We start from the raw sequence: 23,473 nt of genomic DNA on the forward strand, positions 1-23,473 counted from the left end.
AATTTTTCATATATATTAAACAGAACCAGGATTGAACCATAGGCTACTTTAAAAGTTTAAAAATCCAAAATTCACATGGATATTAATATTTTCCCCACATATTAGTCATTCCAAACATTTTTTTTTTCACAGAATTTATTTTGATCTGCTGATTTGCATTAGAGCTTTATTTCACACAATTAGTGATTTTTTAGCATAGCATATAGCAACTTTGTTACTTTTGGCATCATATTTGGCCAAAATAGGTGATTTCCCATATTTCTCTCAGGGAAACTTAATCAACACAGCATAACACGAATTACTGTTACTTAATTGCAACATGCACTTCACACACATTCCTCTGTGAAATTTCCAATGAATCGACACATGCCAGAATGCATGTTCTGAGTGAAAATGCATCCTAACATATTTATATTTGTCAGAGTTATGCTTGTCTTGCTGGCGCTGCCATCTATTTTCCATATTTTGAAGGATTGCTAGGTGGGGGGGGGTCCATAAATAAAGGAAAAATTTGAAGTATTGGCATGTATGAATGTGCATTATTACAATGTAGACTTATTTGAACTAAATATGTCAAAAATGAAGTCTAGATATGAACTGTAGTAATGGGAATTAAATGAGCTGAAACCATTGAAATGAGTGCTAAGACTGGAATATAGAATGACAAAGTTTAATGAAAAATATTTAACATAATATTCTCACCTCCCAAGGACTTACAGGAGATACAGAAGGGTCTCTATCCCCATAAGAACCCCGATGTGGAATATAAAGTGCACGTATATCTCTTTGCACATCTTGATAGAATGCTGCTTCCCAAAATTGTTGATTCTGCCAAACTGCATGTTCTTGGACACAGGTGTATGCAAACTGTATCACACCAGTGCACAATTTCTGTAGAAATGCAGATTGAAAAAAAAGAAAGATGTTACATGATTCCTGAATTTCATGCAGTTCTTGCAGTAATCAATATATAAATACTTGTCAAACCATACAATAACTTAAAGCATTTTAAATGACAGAATATTTAATTTTATAGAGTGAAATCTGATACAAAAAAGTTAGTACCTGTCAAAATTTGTAAAAAAAATAAATAAGCAGCCTAGCTGTTATACCAGCACACAATTAGTAATCCATTCATTCATGACTGATATAATCAGTGATTATAATCATGGTTCGAAAAAAAAAAAATCATTGTCCAAAACTATGAAAGCTGCTTGACACTTATGTTTTAATTTTTAGTTTGAACCACAAACACAAAAAGTTGTCAGAAACATTAATAAACTTTGCCAAAATCTACTTTAATAATTTGGGAGAGTTTTACTACAGCTGTATAAAATATTACACGTGTGGGCAGTTGGAGTGGACTATATTTAGTTCACATGTAGGTGAAAGTTGCTTAAAGTTGAAATTACACTATAAAAGTTTTATAAATGCATTTTTATAAAACTTATCAGTATATCTTAGTATAATCTTTATCAAAAAAAAAAAAAAGAATCTTTTACTTACTTTATTTAACTTATTATGGTAAAATACATTGGTACACTTATCATTTAAACCAAATTCTTAATTTAGATTAATCAGAGCAACTGTTAGAATATACCGTATATACTTGTGTATGAGCTGCCCCCCCCCCCCACCGCACTTCAGGACCACCAAAATCGCAATAAATTGAAAACCTGTGTATAAGCCGACTCCAAAAAATCCATGCATTTTAGAGAAAAGAAAAAATTCTTATCTTTTCATGCAAAATGAATAGCTTACTGAAATTTACAATAGAAAATGATTCAAACTTTCTGATCCGTTTCTTCTGAGTCTCCAAGTTCATCCTAATCCATCAGATCATCATACGGGGTGCGGCATCTTAGTTTTTATCCTCATCTGGGCTGTCATCACCATTGTCACTTTCAAAGAGGATATCATCTTCAGTTCCATCCATCGCATTGCTGATGCAACACTTTTTGAAGGATTGGATGATAACTTCGGCACAAACTAAATTCCGCGCCTCATGTACCCATTGGCACATTAGGCCAATGTCAGATTTCTTCGAAGCGCCACTTTTTTTGTAGTTTCTTTATCACTAGAACTCATCCATTCGATCCACAAATTCCTCAAATAGTCTTTGAGAGGCTTGTTGATGCTCACATCTCAAGGCTGTACAATCGATGTTAGCCCACTAGGTATCAAAGCCAATGATGTTTTCGATTTCTTTGCCTCGGCTTTGACATTATCAGTTCTGTGGGGTCTGAACATATCCCATACCAATAATGCCGGTTCCTCGAACATTGCTACAAAAATAACTGCTGATTGCGGGGGTTGATATTTTCTCATCAAAAACTGACCTGAGTATAAGCCCCTCCCCCACTTGAGGAACAAATTTTTCCACAAAAAAAATCGGCTTATACATGAGTATATATAGTAGTTAGCTTTTCTCTACAACAAAAATATTACATTACTTTTACACATACATGACATTTAATTTTAGGGCTTTGAATTCTTTATTAGTGGTTCATGATACAACAATTAAGTAATGTTGAATACAGGGCCCACTTTTGACTTGATCCCAGGCAGGAAAAGCAGACATTAGAAGGTCTCAACTTGGGAAAAAATATGTGTCTGATTTTTCAACAAAGATATTTTTGTCTAAATTAAAAGCCCTAAATTAATGGGGGTCTACGCAGACATCAGGCTCAGATCGAACAGTCCCAAATGTTTCACAAGAACTGTTGTTTTCTAACTGACAAATAAACTTCCTCAGCAAAACGTTTTTTACTTGAGATGTTTCATTTTGGTAGATAAGGCTTTTACGGTCGCTACTGAAATATAGCAATGCTGTTATGAAGCTCTTTCTTAAAGGAGTCATAGAAAAATTACCTATTTCTGTCCCTCAAACTTTTCCGTAGGGCAGAGTTAACCAAAATTAGTGACGAGTAAACGATTGTTTATGAACATTATTATCTATAGAAACTAGACAGGACGGAACAAAAACGACGACTTAACAGGAGTGACAAATTAATGAGGTTTTACTGTATTTTAAAGTGAAGGCCAAACCAAAATTTCCTTGATTTTAAATTCATAATTTTTTATTAGTCGTTCAAACAAAATTGAAATTGGAAGTTAAACAAAATAATGACCTCACCAGAAGCAAAACTTACAAACACACAGGCATTTCCATTGTGCAATGAATTATACTTACTCTACAGAAAGCCATTGCTAAGGGCAATATCGCAGCAGCAACACCATATTCATCCATTGGAGAATCAGCCTGATGGAAAAAGTAAAAACTTGCATTATTATTATTTTTCAAGCAAACAACTAGGTAACTACTTATGGTGATTAAAAAAAAACACATTTTAAATAACTTAAAAAAACAACAAAAAAACATTCATTAGGAATTATTTTTTGATTGAAACTCTGAACAACAAGTAGAGAGAAAAAATTACAAGTAAAATTTCTTTCACTTCCTTTCAATGAAACATCGAAAGTTAAATAATCAAACAAACTACAACTTAAAGGCACACACACACTTTATACACATTCTTCTGCAGAATTTCTAATGAATCGGTACATGCTGGAATGTGTTATAAGTGTATGTATATGCATGGCCCTAATGTATTTATGTCGCTGGAGTTGGGTTTGTTTCATGGTAATCACTGATAAGCCTTTACCTGCAAGGCACAATTCATCAGTCGTACAACAAGATCAAACTGCTGATTCTCGAGAACTGCTTTGTTTCCCGTGACTCGTAAAGCTAATTCCTGAGTCAAAGCTAATCTAGCTGATTTGCTTTTGAGCGCCCTCAGCACAGCCGGGAGTGTCTGTAAATAAACAATATGTGTGAGGAGATTGAAAACCACTTTACAAAGAATGTAATCTTATATAAAGCATTCACTATTTATTTATCCCACAATTACCTTCAACGCATCAGAGATCTTGTTGTCAAAGATGCAGTTCACACAATTCCTTAAAACTTCCAGTCTACGGGCACTGTTGCTCACAATTTCTCGGTTTTCCAATTGGCCAATATGAGTTCCAAGTGGAACTATTCTTGGTTGCTGTGGTTTCATTGCTGAAAGCCTACATAACAAAAACAAAATAATTATGAGGTTGAAACAAAATTAATTCAAGTACAAGAAGGTAGTCTTTATGAAGTGACAAAAGGGAAAGTAAGAATGACTGTCAGGTCACCAAATCAGCACAATTTATAATCATTTAAACTCTGAAAAACAGTCAACATGTATGAATAACCAAACTAAACCAAATAAGTACTAAAAAACTACAGCAACAAACATTTGTGTTTACAGAATTGATGCATTTCAGAATTTGATATTTTTTTACCCTTAACATTAAACTTGAACAAAGATTTTATGTTCAAAACTTGACACAACAAGTAATCTTTAAATTTAGAGAGAGAATTCTGGGGCTGTACTATCTACTCATGCTTATCAGGAATCCGATATGAATCTGTAACGATTATGGCAATATAAGGATGAAAGGGAAATTTTGGTACTATCGGCATTCCTCTCCCATAGCTGCCAACATTAGAAAATGAAAATTCAGGAGATTTTCACGCAAACCCGTATTTTATGCTAAAACCATTCCCTAATAAATGCAAAAGGGATTTTTCCTAATAAAATAGGGAGTTTCCAAACATAAAAGTTAAAACATAGGGAATAAAATAGGGATTTTACACACATGGAAGTTAAACCCTTGGGAATAAAACCCCTACGCAAAAAACAAGTGAAATTGGAGGCCAAAACTTCAAAATGGTGATCTAAAAAAATCAGAAGTGTTCAATCAGAAAAAAATGCTGTAAACAAACATTCTGCGCGAATAACCCCAATATCATCGGAAGATGAAAAAAAAAAAAGTGTCAATTTTTGAAGAACACTGAATGGCAGTCTTTCTATGACCGATGTTTATGTTCGTAACACAACTTGTACAAAAAGGAAAAGTCAGACCTTTTCTGGAACGTTTGATGAAAGGAAATTCATCGGGGAAGTTTCCAAGGGAGTTTCCAAACATAAAAGTTAAAACATAGGGAATAAAATAGGGATTTTACACACATGGAAGTTAAACCCTTGGGAATAAAACCCCTACGCAAAAAACAAGTGAAATTGGAGGCCAAAACTTCAAAATGGTGATCTAAAAAAATAGTGTTCAATCAGAAAAAAACGCTGTAAACAAACATTCTGCGCGAATAACCCCAATATCATCGGAAGATGAAAAAAAAAAAGTGTCAATTTTTGAAGAACACTGAATGGCAGTCTTTCTATGACCGATGTTTATGTTCGTAACACAACTTGTACAAAAAGGAAAAGTCAGACCTTTTCTGGAACGTTTGATGAAAGGAAATTCATCGGGGAAGTTTCCAAGGGAGTTTCCAAACATAAAAGTTAAAACATAGGGAATAAAATAGGGATTTTACACACATGGAAGTTAAACCCTTGGGAATAAAACCCCTACGCAAAAAACAAGTGAAATTGGAGGCCAAAACTTCAAAATGGTGATCTAAAAAAATAGTGTTCAATCAGAAAAAAACGCTGTAAACAAACATTCTGCGCGAATAACCCCAATATCATCGGAAGATGAAAAAAAAAAAAGTGTCAATTTTTGAAGAACACTGAATGGCAGTCTTTCTATGACCGATGTTTATGTTCGTAACACAACTTGTACAAAAAGGAAAAGTCAGACCTTTTCTGGAACGTTTGATGAAAGGAAATTCATCGGGGAAATAAGTATCTTTACATATATAAAATTGATTAAATATGTTTTTTGCTTATCAGTATTAGGGATGGTTTTCATAAGAGGGGATTTTTTAAAATGAAGTAGGGAATTTTTAGGGACAATTAGGGATTTTTATGATTTTCATAAAAAATTCAAAAAAAAATAAATAATGGAGATTAAAAAAATTTTCGGGAGATTCCCGGAAAATTCGGGAGACTTGGCAGCTATGCTCTCCGAAAACAAGCATAGCTTTTCTCTGAATATTTGGAGAAGAATGGGGGGAGACCCACTCCTTCAGCATTGGATGATGGCATTTTCTACTCGCCATGGCAAAGGTTCAATAAAATATTTATTTCTTTGACTAGAAAATTTATTATGATGGCTTAACAAGTGTTTTTCCTTGCAAGAAAACTGTATATTTGTCAGTGTTTTTGCAATTGATTGGACTCTGGAACTCATTCAAAATCTACTCATTACCAAGTGTACGATACAGTGAAACCTCGCTACAATGATATTTGATATAATAATAAATCCCTCCACAGTGATATTTTTTTAAATCTTGTTTGAAAATGCTTATACTCTAATGTAAAACTGCTACCTCACAATATAACGATGATCTTTCCATAACAATATTTTTCTTGGTCTGCAAAGTATCATTATATCAAGAGATTTCACTGTATTTTACTCAATATAATTATTATTTAGATATAATATTTATTATCCTAAAAAATTATATCACACATGTATGGCTTAAAGAACTTCGATAAATTAATTATGCAACGCAAAAATATTTTCGTGAATAATATGCACACTGAAATATATATATAATTATAAAAATAATTCTTCACATACACCGTTTTCTATCTTCCCCATTAAAAAAGGGAGAAAAAATAACCAATAGGCACGTCAACACTTTTCATCTTCAACGTTGAAAAATGTGGGGAAAAAAATCTTCTGTATGGGTATCAAAAATGAATTTGCATTGCCACTGTCGCTAAACAAATAATTTAGTAAATGTATAATAGTTGTATATCCCGAGTTTAATTTTTATTAGTCAGCAGTTGATCAGTCAAAGGGAAAAAAAATTGCCTTTCCCTGAGTGGAAAGCAATTTCTTTTATTTTTCCCTCTTTCATGTCGCGTGAGCTAGAGAACCATTCCATGGTAGCGTTTTTCGGATTATTCTTAGCCATTTTTATGAGAATCTATGCCTATAATTTGGATGGGAAGAGAATAAGCATGAGCAGATAGCACTGCCCCTGGACTATGAATAAGCTGACACTATACGGAAGCTGTTACATATTAGTTTGCAGATGAAACCATGATTTGTCAGGAAGTTATTACTCTATGAATGAAGGAATGTTTTGTATGTTTTTCCTTCCGGTGAAACAGCCATCCTAGGTGTTCCAAATTTTCATTTGGCATTTCTTCAACACTACCACCACCAGATTGCATATGTTCTTGAAATAAAGAATCCTACTTGTTCTGTGACCACGCCAGGAATTCCCCTTGCATAATAAAAGTATGCATTTTAAATCCCTGATTAATATAGTAACTCCTCTATTACAAACAATTTTTTTAATCCTTTTATATTTGTGTTGGGATTTTCCAATGCTTTAGAGTATGGGTATATTTAATGGAGTTGGGCAAACATATGATGAAACTTATAAGATGGTCCCCTTTCGACCCCTTCCATAACTTTATTTCATATGTGAAATATAATTATTTTCAGTGAGTATAATTTAAAAAATACGTATAATAACAATACTTACTTAGCTCTCAATGTCTGCTTTGACATGCCTTCATCAATGATGTTCTGAACAGTTTTAGTGCAAATCACGGGGAAATGAGGCTGATGAATGCGTGTGAATGCACCTTCTGTAGGTTTTGGGATTTTCTGTACATATGGCTGAGGATTTGGGTTTTCCTACATAATACAAAGACAAAAAACAAATGTTGAACAAGAAATTATATTTTTTTTCTGTGTATAATCCATGTTAAAAGGGAAAAAAGTTAGAAAACATCTGAATTTGTTAGTGTGGATTATAAAATTTGGAATAGAAATAAATATTTTTTAAAAAGATAATTTTTTTAAATGGCATATAGATGCAAGTGGAAATATCTACATTTGATTTCCAATAACTTTATAACCATCAACCCGTTCCATTTGTTAAGATCTCATTACTGATGAATGAAATTTTCCTACACAATTATGCTATGACAGTTTTTCCTCAGGGTAGTGACATTTACATTTGCCGACTACTCACAGAAAAATACAGTAATTTCAGAAAATAAACCCTAGAAAATCAAAGAAATTGAATACTGCTGCAGCAAATGGTGGTATTTATGGTTATTTTGCAATACGTTTTTGTAACCTTCTGAGCCTCATGTAAATTACATTTCAAGTTTTCTAAAATGTGTCCCAAAATTTGAAAAGCAAGGAATAGGATAATGAGCCAGTTTGCTAATCCCTTTGTTAAGCAGAGGCCTATTCAAACTATTTTTTGTAGGGTCCTGCTTTTGTGAAAATGGTCGTTTAGTGAAAAGTGAGTGGAAAGAGTGAAACAATTTAGCTCATTAATCAGAAAATAAATAAAATGCTAAATTTAAGGTTTCGTTAATTTTTAATTTGTGAAGGGTTTGTTTTCCAGATCCGGAATTCTGTAAAGGGTCCATTTTCCAGACCCAAATTTCAGCTGAATAGCCCCCTGTTAAGTGATTAAAAAACAATGGCACGGTCCTTTGTGATCATTGAACAAAAATCCTCACACCTTGCAAACACATTCAGAATTAGAGAAAGAAAATTTTTTGATAATGTCACTTCACACACTCATGTAACCAAAGAAAGAGACTATAGTGTCACAGAGCATGTAATAAGCAGAGCAAAATGTCTTTCATGGTGTGTATGGATAGTGTGCTTGCTCAGATTGCAAGAGTATCAGATTCAATTCTCAGCAAAGAGCAGTAGACTTTTCTTTCTGAGTTCACCTTGATATATTATCCAAAAAGAAAAAAAAAAATCTCTTTACTTGATATATTGCACTGAGAACATTCATCTCTCTCTCTCTCTGATATGCATCAATCAATCAAAGCAATCGAATCATATCCTAACCCTGTCAATTCAATTAATTCAAATTTCTATGCTGCAGTGGTGGCTTGACACAGAAAATTCTGGAGGATGCCAAAATCTTCTTTCATTTTATTATGATAAGGGCAGAACCCTAATTTCCACATGGGCAAGTGTGGCATTTGCCTCAAGCCTCATGATTTTGAGCGCTTTCTCCCCCATATAATTTGTATATAAATTCACTGAATATCTAAACATCTTTGACCTTGGTTGCAAGAAGCTCCCTAATTTCAGCTTTGTCCAGTTCAGGGCTCTCTACCATCAAAATTGGTACTGGACATAGGCGTAAAGTTATTGGAAATATTGGAAGGGCTTATTTCTATGGGTGTTACAGAAATGGTGGTAAATATTGAGGGGGGAGCAACTAAAAGGTCCATAGTCTCATTACAAGTCTACGTCTATTAGTAGTTCATACAGATTTTCTGGAGGGGAGGGGGGAAAGTAACCCCCCCATTTTTTACCACAATCAAATTATTTTTATATTATATTATTATACCCATATTTTTTAAAGTAGAAAAATTATCGTTTAGCTTTAGCAATCCTTTACTGCAAATTGTAAAAATTCATAATCCCCTTTTTCAATATAATACTCTAATTCAACAGATAGATGGCAGGATTAATATCTCCATGGTAGCTTTTTTCCTGAGTGCTCAGAAGAAGTATTATAGCCTGTATAACCAATCACCCCCTTTTTCTCTTCACATATCCCCTCAGCACTTGACCCCCCCATATGAGGTGACCATATGACCCATATTTTGTGAAACACAATTCTTTTTAAAGTGCTTTCGAAAATATTTATTTTCTTAATTTTGCAAATTAACTCAAAAATAATTAAGTTTAATTAATTTGGTGACAAATTCATTTGAAGAATTAAATTAATGACAAACTTTTCTTGGGAGAGGTGTGTGTCCTCTTCAGTAGCCACTCCTGCTATGCTGTTTAAAAACTACATTGTTGCATGAAAATTTAATCGAGCTATTTATACTCTCTCAGGTGGAGTTTTACAAATTAACTTCACTCAATTTATATCTCAATAATTATAATAATATTTCATACAAATTTCACTGAATACTTGCAGCAGTGAAACAAGATAAACTTGCTTACATTGAGATGTAGTTGCTGAGCCAGGTCTTGGATATGTTGTAAAAATGAAGAATTCTTTGCTTCCGTTTTCAATGTATCTTGCATATTTGCATAAATCTGTCCCATGAAAAAACATAAATGATCAAAAAACTGTTATGTAACAATGAGAATTACAGATAAGTAGCTTCATTCCTTAAAAATATCATCTAAAATTATCTTAACTCAGTTTACGTGCTCCTTGAAAAGGTCTTTCATAATTTAGAGATGATGTACAAGTCAATTTTAGTAAATTAAACACATTCATGATATCATATTCTCCCACATTAGCAGACATGCCACCAAACTCAAGGGACACTAGATTTTTGAATGCTGGGATCTGGTCAGTTTCTGCATAGCTGTCAACCTTGGAGAATTAGAAAGGTTTTCACAAAGATAGAAATTCGGAACAAAAAATAAATACAGTTGACGCTCGATATAACAACTCTTCTTTTGTCTCATTGAAAACTGGTACTATATTGTGAGGGTCATTATATCAGAAGTAAAAAGAATACGATAGTCATTCTATGATTATGTTATAACTTATGTTATGTCATTCTATGGTTATGATAGTCATTCTATTATATTATCTAAAACATTTGGGACTTATCATACTAATCGTTGTAATGGAATGGTCGCTATAATGTGGTTATAACGAGTGTCAAATGTATAAAAGGGATTTCTGAAAACAATATAGGGATATTTCATCAGTAAGAGTAAAATCATAAAGATTTTTCTCCTTTATAAACATGTGATATCAAGCAAGCCCTCGCTGAATAGCGCCAAGCCAATCATCGGCACAAATAGTAGGTTAGATTACCTGTTATAACTACTCTGAAATGCAATCACAGCAACAAAATAGTTGCCTTTGAGTCTGAAACGGGACACATGGTCAAAGCAGATAAAAGCCATCTTCTAATTTCAGATGTCAAAATGTTGAATAAATGCTGGCTGTTTGATGAATTTTGTCTTTTCACCGCGAAAATTATTATTTTTTTTTTGTGTTTTCACGCAATGGCGACAGTTTACATTATGCTTGTGATGTCATTTCAGGGATTAAAAATGAAAGAAACTAGCTTTTGTTCTTGGTATATTCTTTGAGAATAATGTTTTCCCCAAAAGTAGGGATTTTTAACAATCACGGTCAAAATTTGGGAGATACAAGAATTTTTCAGGAGTCCAAAAGATGGAATAGAAAGTCTGGAGCCTCCCAAAAAAATCTAGGAGACATGGCACCTATGCTTCTATCATGATTGACGGGATAAGCTATTTCTTTCATGATATATGCTCTTATATTGGGTAAGTATCACAGTATGCAATTAGCCAATTCAATGGATTTTTATAATAAATATATTTTCAAATTTTCCAGAACCAGTGATTCAAATTTAACAGGATATCAGGAAATACAGGTATTACCAGCACACTGTTTCCCAGCATGCTGGCTAATGTGGGATGGGGAGAATAGGTATATGTGAAACATTAATACAATCTTTTGAGAAAAATAGAAAAAAAAAACATACAAACCTCATCAAAAATATCACAGATACGATAAGGTGGGCCCCTTTCAGCGACAAAAGTATTGAAAAACATACAGTCTAAGACTTTATTAACAAAGTCACAGTCAGAAAAGTTTCGTTGCCCAAGAAATGCTGCCTATAAAAAATAATATACATCTTATGGTTTTTAAATGCAAATAGTTTTTCTTTATATTAATATAATGCATTCAAGGAATACATACATGCTGATGAAGAGATACATAAAAAAGTCTAATTTTTATTGACATTAAGCTATTGATACAGTAAAAAAAAGGCCTAAAAGTAAAAAAAATATTTTTCGTCACTAACAAGTAATTTTTAAAATAGCACACTTGAATTTACATGTTATTTTTTGAAAATTAATGTGCTCTATTCATTGACTCTGTTTGGCAACATTGGTTATTTGGCAAATATAGCCTTTAACTAAGTTGCTAAATGGTACATTCTCAAATGGAAGTATCACTGAAGTATTTTAAGGTGAGAAAAGTTTTTAATGAAAATATTATATAATTGAATATTATATTAAATATACAGTAAAACCTGTTTTCAATGGAATTACAAGGGACCAAGATTTTTTTCCGCTGAATGCAGATTTTTGATTAATAAAGGTTTAATTGATATAATGCATAAAATTATGTAACGATCTCATGCGTGATTGAAATAAAATAAAAAATGAATTAATTGAAGATAAAGTAAATAATTTGAAAATAAATAAAATAAGTAAATAAATAATGTCCATAATTACTAAATACTGTATTTAGGTTTTGGCAGCATCTGTATAAAATTTCAATCTACACTGTTTTTCTTCTAAAATAACGACATTTATGTTCTTTTTAACTTCTTTGAAAAAATTTCAATTAGGGTGTCAGTGTCTGTCTCGTGTCAGGTTTAGTTTGTACATTTTTGTCTGTGCTTATGTAATCCTCAGCATCAAGGTCATAACTAAGAATTTTGTGAGACAGCCATGCATGCACACACGATTTTGCCATCCCTACCACTGTGAAACTCAATGATTTTGTGTGTTTTTGTCTCCACGTAAAATATCTGCCTCTCTCTAATTAATTCCTGCCCTACTCAGCCTCGTCATCAAAGTTTGCATGCAATTTTGTATGACTTGCATATCATTTCAAAATTCACCTTCGACTGATTTCTTCTGTAGAAAAGCCTGCTTTTCTGAAAAATTTTGTTGCAATTTCAGAAAGCAACTGCTTTACTACACATGGCTTATCAAATCCACAGCATCAAGTACAGAAACGGTTTTTGCTAATCTAAGGGAGGATGATGTAGAACTCACATTTGCAAGCATAGATTGAGTAAACATTTCGGTGGAGCACTTTGACGTTTTGTATGATCCTTTGGTCACTAAGCACTTACGTTGTTTGCTTGAAATTTTCCATTGAAGGGCACAATTTTCCTTTCCGTTTCTGCATTAGACAAGTTCTGTTCAATCCAAGTTTTTTAATGTGTATTTTGACATTGAAATTACAGGAATCATAATTTTTTTCCATTGAAGACAAGTTTCCACTTAACACAGGTTCTGTTAAGACAGGTTTTACTGTATTATAAAAAAAGTATATATCATTAATTATCAGTTTTCTTTCGTGATATATGCTCTTATATTGGGTTGCACTATTTTAGTTATATTTGTTATCCAAATTTTTTATGGGAATTTTTTCTCAGCCACTTTGTGCTACAATTCTCCTGTTGTGGATGTAGTATTTGTAAAAAGAAAAAAAAAATTAACCGCTGTCTTTGATATTCTGATCAAATATATAGAAACAAAATATGTAATGCATGTATATAGATGTACTTTTGCATACCTTATGAAATGTAATGAAAGGTTTGGGGTGAATGCGAATGATTGTGAGACAAGAACGATAACCTTGTAGCAATTGCGCAAATGCACGAAGAAAGATTGCTCTGATCTCTTTGTCCTGAAGAAATAAAAAATAATAATTGGCACTTAGTTGCACAGAAATATTATAGAATCGTATACTGTATAATTTTAGTAACCAAATTGTAACTGTACAATGGAAAAGAAAAACAGTGAGCAACTCACAAGTATCAGAGATTGAGATGGTTTTTGCTGAGCAGGTGGGAAAGCATCATCAGCTGATTTAAGCTCTGGTCGAAGGACCTAGAGAAAAAATTCCATAAATTTAAACATTTTTGAATGAATATGAAATCGGAAAGGCAATGATTATACAAAAACTTCAGATGCAACTAATAGAAAAAAATAGATTTCAGTAACCAACATATGGTACATATTAATAACTTACAGCACAAAGGTGAGAATAAAGCTGTGTATGTAGCGGCTCAGGGATTTTGGGAACCAATATGCATTCAGGAACTGAGAGTGAACCACCATCCAGATCAACAATAATGACATCCAACTGAAATAAAAAAAAAAATTGAAGAAAATTTCTGTCATCAAAATATGCAAGCTATGCTTGTACTCGAGCTGTTACAAAAGACAGATCAAGGGGAAAAAATACATAACTGGAAAACAGCAATTATGTAGGGATCAAGGGCGTACCAAGGATCTGAACTAAAGGGGAGCAACTCATCGATACTAAATTGATAAGTCTGTGCTGTGTGTCAATTACTACACTTTAATTTCTCTTCTGGGGTGGGGGGGGGGGGTGTGCCCTCGATGGGTACGCCCATGGTAGGTATGGCAAATTTTTTTGGTGGAAAACCTATGACAGTTTCTTATGTCTCTGAACAAAATCTACAGCTTACCAAATCTAAAACTTCTCCTTTAACTGAAGAGTGGACACCCATGATGAATGGCGTAGGAGTGCTGAGAACTTCAATTAATGCAGACGGCAACAAAGGAATATATACATGACTGCAAAGACAAATATCGAGCTTTAGATTGAAAATAATGATGAATATTTTGGAAAATGAGTTGTCAATTAGTTCTGAAAATAAATATGTCAAGCAAGCGACAAAACTAAAACTTAACTACACATGAATTCTCAGCATTAAACTGAACAAATAATTCCATTTTGGACGATCTGATGTTACTAAACATTCAATTTTGAATTAAACTGATTTTTCATAATTAATTTGTATATGCTATAGTAAATGCAATAAATCTGATGAATCTGATAAGTCTCATCTTATGTCCTGATGACATATTATGTCCATACCAAACTTGAAACAAAATGGTTGGGGAAGCAATTTGTCATATTTACCAGTGTTTCACAAGGGCTGTAAACAATATTTTGCAAAAATGTGATACCGTGGCTTTTTGTCTTATTGCAATTTGCTTTCGCTGGTTTTTCATAAACTGAGAGATGGACAAAATTTTGTCACAGTCCATAATTTTGACGAATGAGACTCCAGAATACGAACAACTCAATTTTTTGGGAAAAGTGACTTGACATTTTGCCATCTGACCACAGAGTTTTTCCACACTGTAAAATTGTTTACTGCATAGCACTGTAGTGTACAATACAAAAAGTAGTTTCACTGCAATTTCATAAACAGCTTCGGGGGTAGATAGCATGAAATACTGATGCTATTAAGCACTCCATCAAGAACAAGAACTGCTGAGTGATTTAAAAACATATTGAAGGTGATTTTGAGAGAAATATAAAAAAAAATATTGTTGTAGTGGTTTTAGAATCTATGAAAAAATTATCGCTATAGAGGGATTTACTGTAATAGAAGAAATCGCTGTATCAAGAGAAGTTTAACAAACTACAGACATTTCCAAATAAGATTAAAAAAAAATATCATTGTAGGGGGATTATAGTTGTGTGTGTGTGTGAGGGGGAAGTTATTTCGAGTATCGGTATAGCAAGTTTTCAGTGTATTTTGAATTACATCAAGTACATGAAATACGCTTGAGCATCCATACCTTCTCCTAATCTGAACATGGCTTGCCGCTCTGTCTCAACAAAGAGATATAAGCAGGTGGTCAAAGACCCAGGCCCTGCTGGTAAATGAACATCTGTACCAAAAACTGGTAGTAAAAATAGTCACAAAACACTGATTATAATTATAATCAAAGCATAATATAACATTTCCAAACACTTAAAAACTCTGTTACCACACAATGTTTACTGACTCATCAGTGAATCAAACCATGTACCTATCAAAAAAAAAAGCCCAGAACTATAGCAAGGCCTCAATATCACAATCCCCAACCCTTGTTAATAAAATCAACAAACTTTAAGCTTGAATACAATCGATAAAACAGAATTAAATAAAAAAAAAATCTCACCTATATTTGAATGGATACATGACAGCAGTTATTGCATGACATGCTTCGGTAAGACGTGTGTAGCTACTGGAATGAAAGAGGATCTTCTGTTCTGTCATGGCTGCACAGAAAAGGGTGACCACATTGTGAATACCTGAAAAAAAGAATAAAATTAATCTCAAAATCCAACAAAATTATCATATTCAGCAAGCAAAAAAATATGAATTTAGTTATTTTACATAATTACCAAGTTCTTCAAATATTTGGGTCACAGTGGTGCCTGTGACTGGAAGGGTAAAACTAAGCGGTGGTTGTAGAGCTTGTCTGTCACCTGCACCAATGGAAAATCTGACTTGTGGGCCACCTGGAAATGAAATTGACAAAACATAATTATAATAATCATTTTGAAAAAAGTGAAATTTACAAATGAATGCATGCAAAAAATAGTTAAAACAATCATTTGAAAATAGAAACATTGTAATAGCATATCGACCCTGCCAAACAGCAATATTGGCTGCCATACTCAAGTCAGCCAATGCGGCTCTTCTGTGGACAATCAAGCCTCAGAAGTCTATATATGGAACAACTTGACGACACTACACGTACAACGCCTTTCCCGTTTATTGCAGAAATCTATGAGAGTTCAGCTTCAGAAAATGCCTGGCACAGATTTAGTCAAAAAAAAAAAAAAAAAAAATGCCCTAGACCATGGCCTAAAAACTTTTTGTAACTCATTTCCACACTCAGTTCACAATCTCCTAATCGAGACGTATTTTTTTTCAGTCATGATCCATATTACACGTGGTGCTCTTTCGCACAATGACTTTTCTATAGTGAAGGTGTGTGTAAAGAAAAAGCCCTTTCTTCAGTTCTTGGTCAGTTTCTTTGAATTGTGTGACTACATCCAGTTTCTCAATAGGAAGACTTTCGTAAGGGATCTCTGGATCGTATCTGTGTTAAAAAAGTTTCAATGTGATACACATCACACACTTTCATTTTAAATCATCATAATTTCTGAATTAAAAAAAGAAGAATTTCAGCTTGAAAAGGGGGGGGGGGCAAAAAATCCTGAATTATTGTTTTAGAGCAAATGAAAAAAAAAGGTGGGATTTAGCATTTTGAAACCAATTACGAGGAAAGAAAAACAGAGTTGTCCCATTCAACCAAAAAGGACATATATTTTGTGCGACTTATTTTTGTGGTGCTTCAGCTCTTAAACATTCAATGAGATTTCCCATTGAAAACGTCTTCCAGCTTATGATGTTTTTCTATGACAGCTTTTTGAAAAGCATTATAAGTGGCTATTAAAATGGATCCATTTTAGTTATCAATCGGTTATTGTTACCAGAAACCCATAGTCCAGATGCGATCACATTAAGCGCCGTGTGAACTGTACTTTCTCTACAAATATAAGAACAATAAAAAATTACATACCAGGAGGAGGAACTTGAACGCATCCCAAAATGTTCCCGATCAAAGTTTCCATCTGCGCTGACTGCAACTGATCTATGTACACAGTGTATATGATGCCCAAGCAATTCTGTGGAAAAATTTACACAAAACATCCAATATAATCGGATACACTGAAGTAGGGATTTGATTGAATCATAGGGATTATACATTGAATCACTGAAAAACAAAATGTCCTAAAATTCATTTTAGGATATATTTTTATTCACTCTAATGCATATTTTTTCAGGCATTTTTAAAATGAATATTTTTGCATGCTCATATTTTATAGTTTAACTGCATATTTTTCTTTTCTCGTAGGTTAGGTCATACATCAGTGCTTTCAATATGCAATTTTTATTTATTTTTTGCACACCTCTCTTTTTATGCTTATTTTTTCTTTTGTGCATGTTTATCATTTTGCGAGAAACTTCTGCATTTTTATAAATCCATTTTTTTTCATTTCACATATATTTTTCAATACACAGGCATATTGAAGAAATTTTTGCAGCATATTTTTCATTTCATGCATATTTCTATTTTTAAATGCATATTTTCACAATTTTTCCCATTCAGCACTATTTCTGAGCATATTATTCCCTTTTTATGCGATACTTTGCCATCATTAGATGGATTTCTTTCCATTTTTTGCACATATTTCTCATTTCATGGCATATATTAAATTAATATTAATCTTTATTTTTATTGCATATTTTGCGGTTTTTTTAATGCATATAATCCGGGCTCTGATAATCACATAATTTTCATATAAATACTCATTTTAATTTTAAAAATTAGGAATAAAACAATACTTTTTCGGTACGTATTGGTTATCCCAGATTTAGAACTTAATTCATTTATCATCACATTGTGAATTATGCAGCCTTTGGAGGAAGGGGGGGGGGAATAGTAATACATGACATGTGGATTGTAATTACCCTGAAAGTCGAGAAATAGTCCAGCCTCGAGACGAGGACCAAGCACTTAGGAGCATACATAATGGAATGATGCTGAACCAAGGTCCCAGTCGATGTTTCCACGACTTCTTCCTCACCTTCTTCATCAGGAGGTTTACTGGGCGTGATGGCAACAGTCTCATTGAAGGACAGACAAGCACAATAATGCCGATTGGCATCTATATCGGTTAACACAGAAACAAAGAACGTGGGTTGCTGTCGCACATTGGATAAATTCCATCCCTGAGGCTGACAAAACTGCAGATGAGAGAAAAATAAACAAACACACACACACACACGCATATATAAAATGTATATATTTGATACTAACCCTAACAATAGGGGAAAAATATTAAAACGTTCACATGGCACCCACCAGTTCGATACCATCTATAAATGGTGTGTCATCCCAATCCTTCTCTGGAAATCGTTGCAGGACTTTTCCAGTACTCAACCCATTTCCTGCAGAGGAAAAAGACTGTCAATTTAAGAAAAAAAACAAGAAAACAAAGCTATAACTTATATAATATTTATGTTGCGGATACGTATACAGAGCCAGATGTTTATACAGTGTACGGCGGAACAGAAAGTGACATATCTCTCACTTCCGTGACTTTAATCGAAGAGTGCACACACATAAGTGACAACTGGATGTCCAAGAATTAATGAATTAAATTAAATGACTGTATTTCGATACAGTTTAACATTCACTGTTAGCTCACTTGGTAAAAAATATAATTAGCAATACAAAGGTTGAAGGTTCAAATCCCGCAAACAACTCTTATTTTTTTTTTTTTACCTTTCCCTTACTTTCATCTAAGATTTATTCCTCCCTCTTTTACTTACATCTTTGATTTTTTGAATGATTACCTATTTATTTTTTCTTTGTTTCGCACTTGCGTTCAAAGTTTATATTAAGCGTCCAGTCATTATCAAAGTGTCGCCTGAACCCCATAACTGAGAGGCTGACAGGGTTCCAACACGGGAACGATTCACATAATTTTTGTTTTTTTATGCTACAATTCACTATAGAAGGGGGGGGGGCCTCTGCGGGAAATTGTGGAGATCAAGACGTGAGCCTTCATAACAACCCATTCCTCTTTAATGACATATTTTCAAGGGTAAAGGGTCATGATGCGCTTGCAACCCCTGTGTGAGCGGTCATGGCAAATTTTATGACAAAATTGCATTGCGCTAATTATAATATATAGATGCCATAACTGTTTTATTCCTTTTCAATATGGCAAGCCAGCAAACATATACTAAGCCCAGGACTTTATCAAATCTGCCATACATCAAATAAATGTCCAATGTCACGTCTCTAAAAGATCAGGTAAGGAGAGTGAGGTCACTGCAAGTCTTCCTCCATACGCTGAACAAACATCCAGCTCCATACACGCATCTTCTGCCTAAATATAATATTGTATGATTAGCTTTAATACCCAGTCCTGTCTGGAATTTTCCCCCCACACTGGCAGTATTAGAGAAGTTACAAACAATTGTAAAGGAATACACATGTCTGAAAGGCATTTTTTGGGATAACCAAGATAAACATTCTAATATCCACAGTTGAGTGACAATTTTTCTGCCCATTTCGGGCATTTTCCCTGCTGACGAACTTCTGAAGTAGCTTATTGTTCAATCCAGGTCTTATTTTCTATATATGCAAAAAAAAAAGGAGGAAAGTTAGGAAAAAACAGCTCTAATTGTGGAAAAACCATTTTACTAGCATTTATATAAAGCAGTTTTGTCCCCAACTTTCCTCCATATTTTAAATTTGAATATCTCTGTGAATATTGCAATTAGAAACGTGGAATTTTTTTTGCACCAATAAAGACAGGGCAACAACTTTTTAATTGGGGTTTTGGGGCACACAGGGTTAAAAAGTTAACATTTTTATCTTAATAACTCTAAAACCTCTTGAAACATGAGTGACATATCTGAGTACTACACGTTATTTGGAAACTTTTTCTAATTGAAAGTATACCTTGGATCAACGGTTTGCCAGTAAAATGTCATATACCCCACCCCCCATAATTAAATATGAATAACATATCTGAGTACTACACAATATTTCGATACCTTTTCTAATTGGAAGCATATCTCTGGAATTTGCTGGCGAACTGTTGATCCTAAACTCCTGTTTGCTATGCACACTGTATATATAGATTGAAGTACAATAAGCGTAAACAAAGAGGTATATGATGAGGGGAAATACTGTATCATAAAGCTGCTCGTACAGGGTTGTGAAATGTGAATTTTTCCCATGTTGGAGGGCTCTGGAAGGTGTTATAATGGTCATATTGGCACAAAATGTAAACAACAGACCATGCCCTCCCCCTTTCCCGCACGATAAACATGTCCTCAGGTTAGATTTTGCATGGGGACTCTCTACAGTAAACTTTTTGTATGAAAAAAAAAATTCAGCCAACTACCAATGCGCTACCAAAAGTGTTCAAACATAGACCCTCATGTACTAGGGACCTAATACAAGGGTGCTAAAGGGGAATGCTAGCCACTCCATAGGTTTAAAAACCTGTCACAGGCCCCTGAAGTGATCTGGAAGCAGGTCACATTCATGATCTGCAAATGTGATCATTTTTGTCGCACCAAGGTCATTTTCTGCACACGAGGGCTAATTAGACCGGGACGTACAATGATCTGTGTTGCAGCTAGTTTAAATCAAGGGTGCTTAACCTTCAGGAGAGTGAGGGCAACTTCATTAGTTTGAAAACTTGTTGCGAGACACTTAAGTGTTCTGTAAATGTGTTGTAGGCAGTTCAAGTGATCTGGAACTATGGCAGGGGTCAGTTACTCAAGTGATCCGATGTAGTTTGCTTACGGAATACGGGAAAGTATCGTGGGTCAATTAAGTTAGGTGGAAATGTGCTGTAGGGTGCTTGAGTGATTTGGAACTGTGCTGTGGATCACTTAAATAATGTGGAACTACACCACAGGCAACTCAAGTGCTTTGGAATCATGTCCCAGGTTACTCCAGTAATGTTAATATGGCATGGGACACTTGAGTTATGTGTAACTGCAACATAGGCCACTTAATGCTCTGAAACTGTGCTGCAGCTCATTAGAATGATTGTAAACATGCTTTAGGCCACTAGAGCGGTTTGTAAATGCACAGTGAGTCACTTAAGTAATATGGAATTACATAGCAGATTACTTAAGTTATCTGTATATGTGCTGCTTAGTACATTTTCACAAACTTTGAAGTCACGGGCCACATCTGGCCCGTGGGCCATAGATTGAGCATGTATGATTTAAATAATCTGAAAATGTGCCGTGGGCTGCTTAAGTGATCTGGAGTGGTGGTTACCACAGCAGTGGGTAACATAAGTGATATGGAACTGCACAGGCCATTTCAATTCTCTGAAACTATGCTGCAGGTAACTCAAGTGATCTGTAAATGTGCCGCGGGTCACTCAAGTGTTCTGTAAATGTGCCGCGGGTCACTCAAGTGTTCTGTAAATGTGCCGCGGGTCATTAAAATCATATATAAATATATTGGGGATCAATCAAGTCTGTGGTTCCCAAGCTTTGTGAATCACTATCACTTTTTGACAAGAATTTTAGAAGAACCCCCTTTTTTCAAACGTTAGTTTAAATTTAATTGATAGATGGTGAGGCAGGGAACTAATAGTAACTGCGTTGCGGATCACTCAAGTGATATGTAAACATTCTCCAGGCCACTTGAATGCTCTGTGAATATGCTGCTGTTTCCTCACATGATCTGGGAAATGCGCAGATTAGTTCATTGTAACACAATTAGATTTGAGGTTATTGGCATGGTCAGTATCCTTCCCCAGAGCCCCCTAGGCTGGAATCTTCACGGGTTATTCTTTAGTGAATTTATAGCATAAAAAATCTAAAAATTATACTAATTGTCTCAGGGCTCCCCTGTCAGCCCTATTCTTGTGGGGAGGGCATGATTACTGGCCACATCAGATGAATCCGAAGGCGAAGGAAGAGCATGTACGCCCGAACGCAAGGGTGCTCACACTTTAGGAAAATGCATGCCACTTCATTGATTTGAAAACGTGTTGCAAGCCAAAAAATGATCTGGAACAGCGGCAAAGGTAATTTAAGTGAGTGACGTGAAACTGAACTGCAGGCCGCTCAAGGGTTCTGGAACTGTGCCGCAAGTTACTAAAGTGATCTGTAAATATACTGTTGGTCACTTAAGTGATCTGGCAATGCGGGAGACTTCACACAAGTGATCTACAAATATACTGCAGGTCACATGCAAGATCCATAAATGTACCACATTGTTCATTTCTACAAAATTAGGTTCGAGGTGGCAGGCAGCCACATTAGATGAATCCATGGGCCACCTTTAGCCCACGGGTTCAACATGTATGTCCTACCCTAATGCCTACTTCACCCAAGACTCAAAGTTGAAGAACCTTGGTGATGACACTTTCATCGAAGTACAATCTCCTCCCAATAAAACCAAAGGTATAAAATTATTTGAACACTAAAAATGGGTAAAGTAAATTGTACCTTATATTCGGTATTAAATATGCGATTTTGTAGAGATCTCGCTGAATGGCCATTAAATTAAAAAAAGAAAATTCATATCGATAATACACTAAGCATATATGTTCACATGTCAGTAAGCGGGGCCGTCTTAGATTATCATGGGGGCCCCCGGGTCAATTGATTTTTCTGAGGCTCTACCAAACAAATTCTCGAAAATTCCAACCAGATCTCATTTTTGTGAGGCCCCCGGGCCGTGTCCGGGTGGGCCCATGCCTTAGGACGGCACTGTTAGTGAGTCCTTGATCTTTAGCGTGTGTATAAACATAGACAATGAACCATAGAGTATATTTGCGGTTATATATAGGTAAGATTTCGAAACATTGAACACACACACACATTAGGGGCAGGGCCATCCATCCATCACTCACGAGTGATGGTGATTGCCGAGATGGGTAAATAAACAAGCTCAATCACGATGGCCGGTGACTTACGTTCCTTTTCGTGATCGAAGCCGACTACCACGAAGTAGTCTGCTAGGCGTGCCATTCTTCGTCGTCTTCCTCCCACGCAGCGAAGTTGATGAACAACAAAACACTCTTGGCACGATCATCCTGCAACCTCCATCTTTGACTTTATGTTTTCGTCTTGCACAGGGGGTGACAGTATTTATCTTCTTTTATCAAGTTTTTTGGTTTTTTTTTCGTCCAGCTCAGTTCCGTCGGTTTCTTACCTCCCCTCCCCTTGATTATCAGAGTTGAAATTCTGACGAATGACAAAACGCGTTATGAAATCAGTAATCGGTTCTGATATGAAGACGATTTCCATTGATTGGTTAATACTAGATTATAATTAGCTGTAGT

General features: G+C 34.7%; 1 protein-coding gene across 1 annotated transcript in view; it reads right to left on the reverse strand.

The window, feature by feature from the left end:
- Nucleotides 1-23,260, reverse strand: part of Sbf (SET domain binding factor) — a 69,817-nt gene extending 46,557 nt beyond the window's left edge. Inside the window, exons 1-17 of the mRNA XM_089247925.1 lie at nt 23,105-23,260; nt 18,499-18,584; nt 18,105-18,380; nt 17,152-17,257; nt 15,965-16,081; nt 15,739-15,871; nt 14,247-14,355; nt 13,784-13,897; nt 13,564-13,641; nt 13,325-13,438; nt 11,494-11,622; nt 9,955-10,050; nt 7,496-7,650; nt 3,912-4,074; nt 3,666-3,815; nt 3,194-3,262; nt 703-891 (exon numbers count right to left, since the gene is read on the reverse strand). Coding sequence (XP_089104051.1) covers nt 703-891; nt 3,194-3,262; nt 3,666-3,815; nt 3,912-4,074; nt 7,496-7,650; nt 9,955-10,050; nt 11,494-11,622; nt 13,325-13,438; nt 13,564-13,641; nt 13,784-13,897; nt 14,247-14,355; nt 15,739-15,871; nt 15,965-16,081; nt 17,152-17,257; nt 18,105-18,380; nt 18,499-18,584; nt 23,105-23,159 — 2,139 coding nt within the window. The 5' untranslated portion in view covers nt 23,160-23,260. The remainder of the gene's footprint in view (nt 1-702; nt 892-3,193; nt 3,263-3,665; nt 3,816-3,911; nt 4,075-7,495; nt 7,651-9,954; nt 10,051-11,493; nt 11,623-13,324; nt 13,439-13,563; nt 13,642-13,783; nt 13,898-14,246; nt 14,356-15,738; nt 15,872-15,964; nt 16,082-17,151; nt 17,258-18,104; nt 18,381-18,498; nt 18,585-23,104) is intronic.
- Nucleotides 23,261-23,473: the final 213 nt, after the last annotated feature.

This window comes from Pholcus phalangioides, unplaced genomic scaffold (assembly GCF_987345545.1).
Source record: "Pholcus phalangioides strain wild (caught in Gottingen) unplaced genomic scaffold, Ppha-v1.0 ptg000018l_1, whole genome shotgun sequence".
NCBI classification, from domain to species: Eukaryota; Metazoa; Arthropoda; class Arachnida; order Araneae; family Pholcidae; genus Pholcus; species Pholcus phalangioides.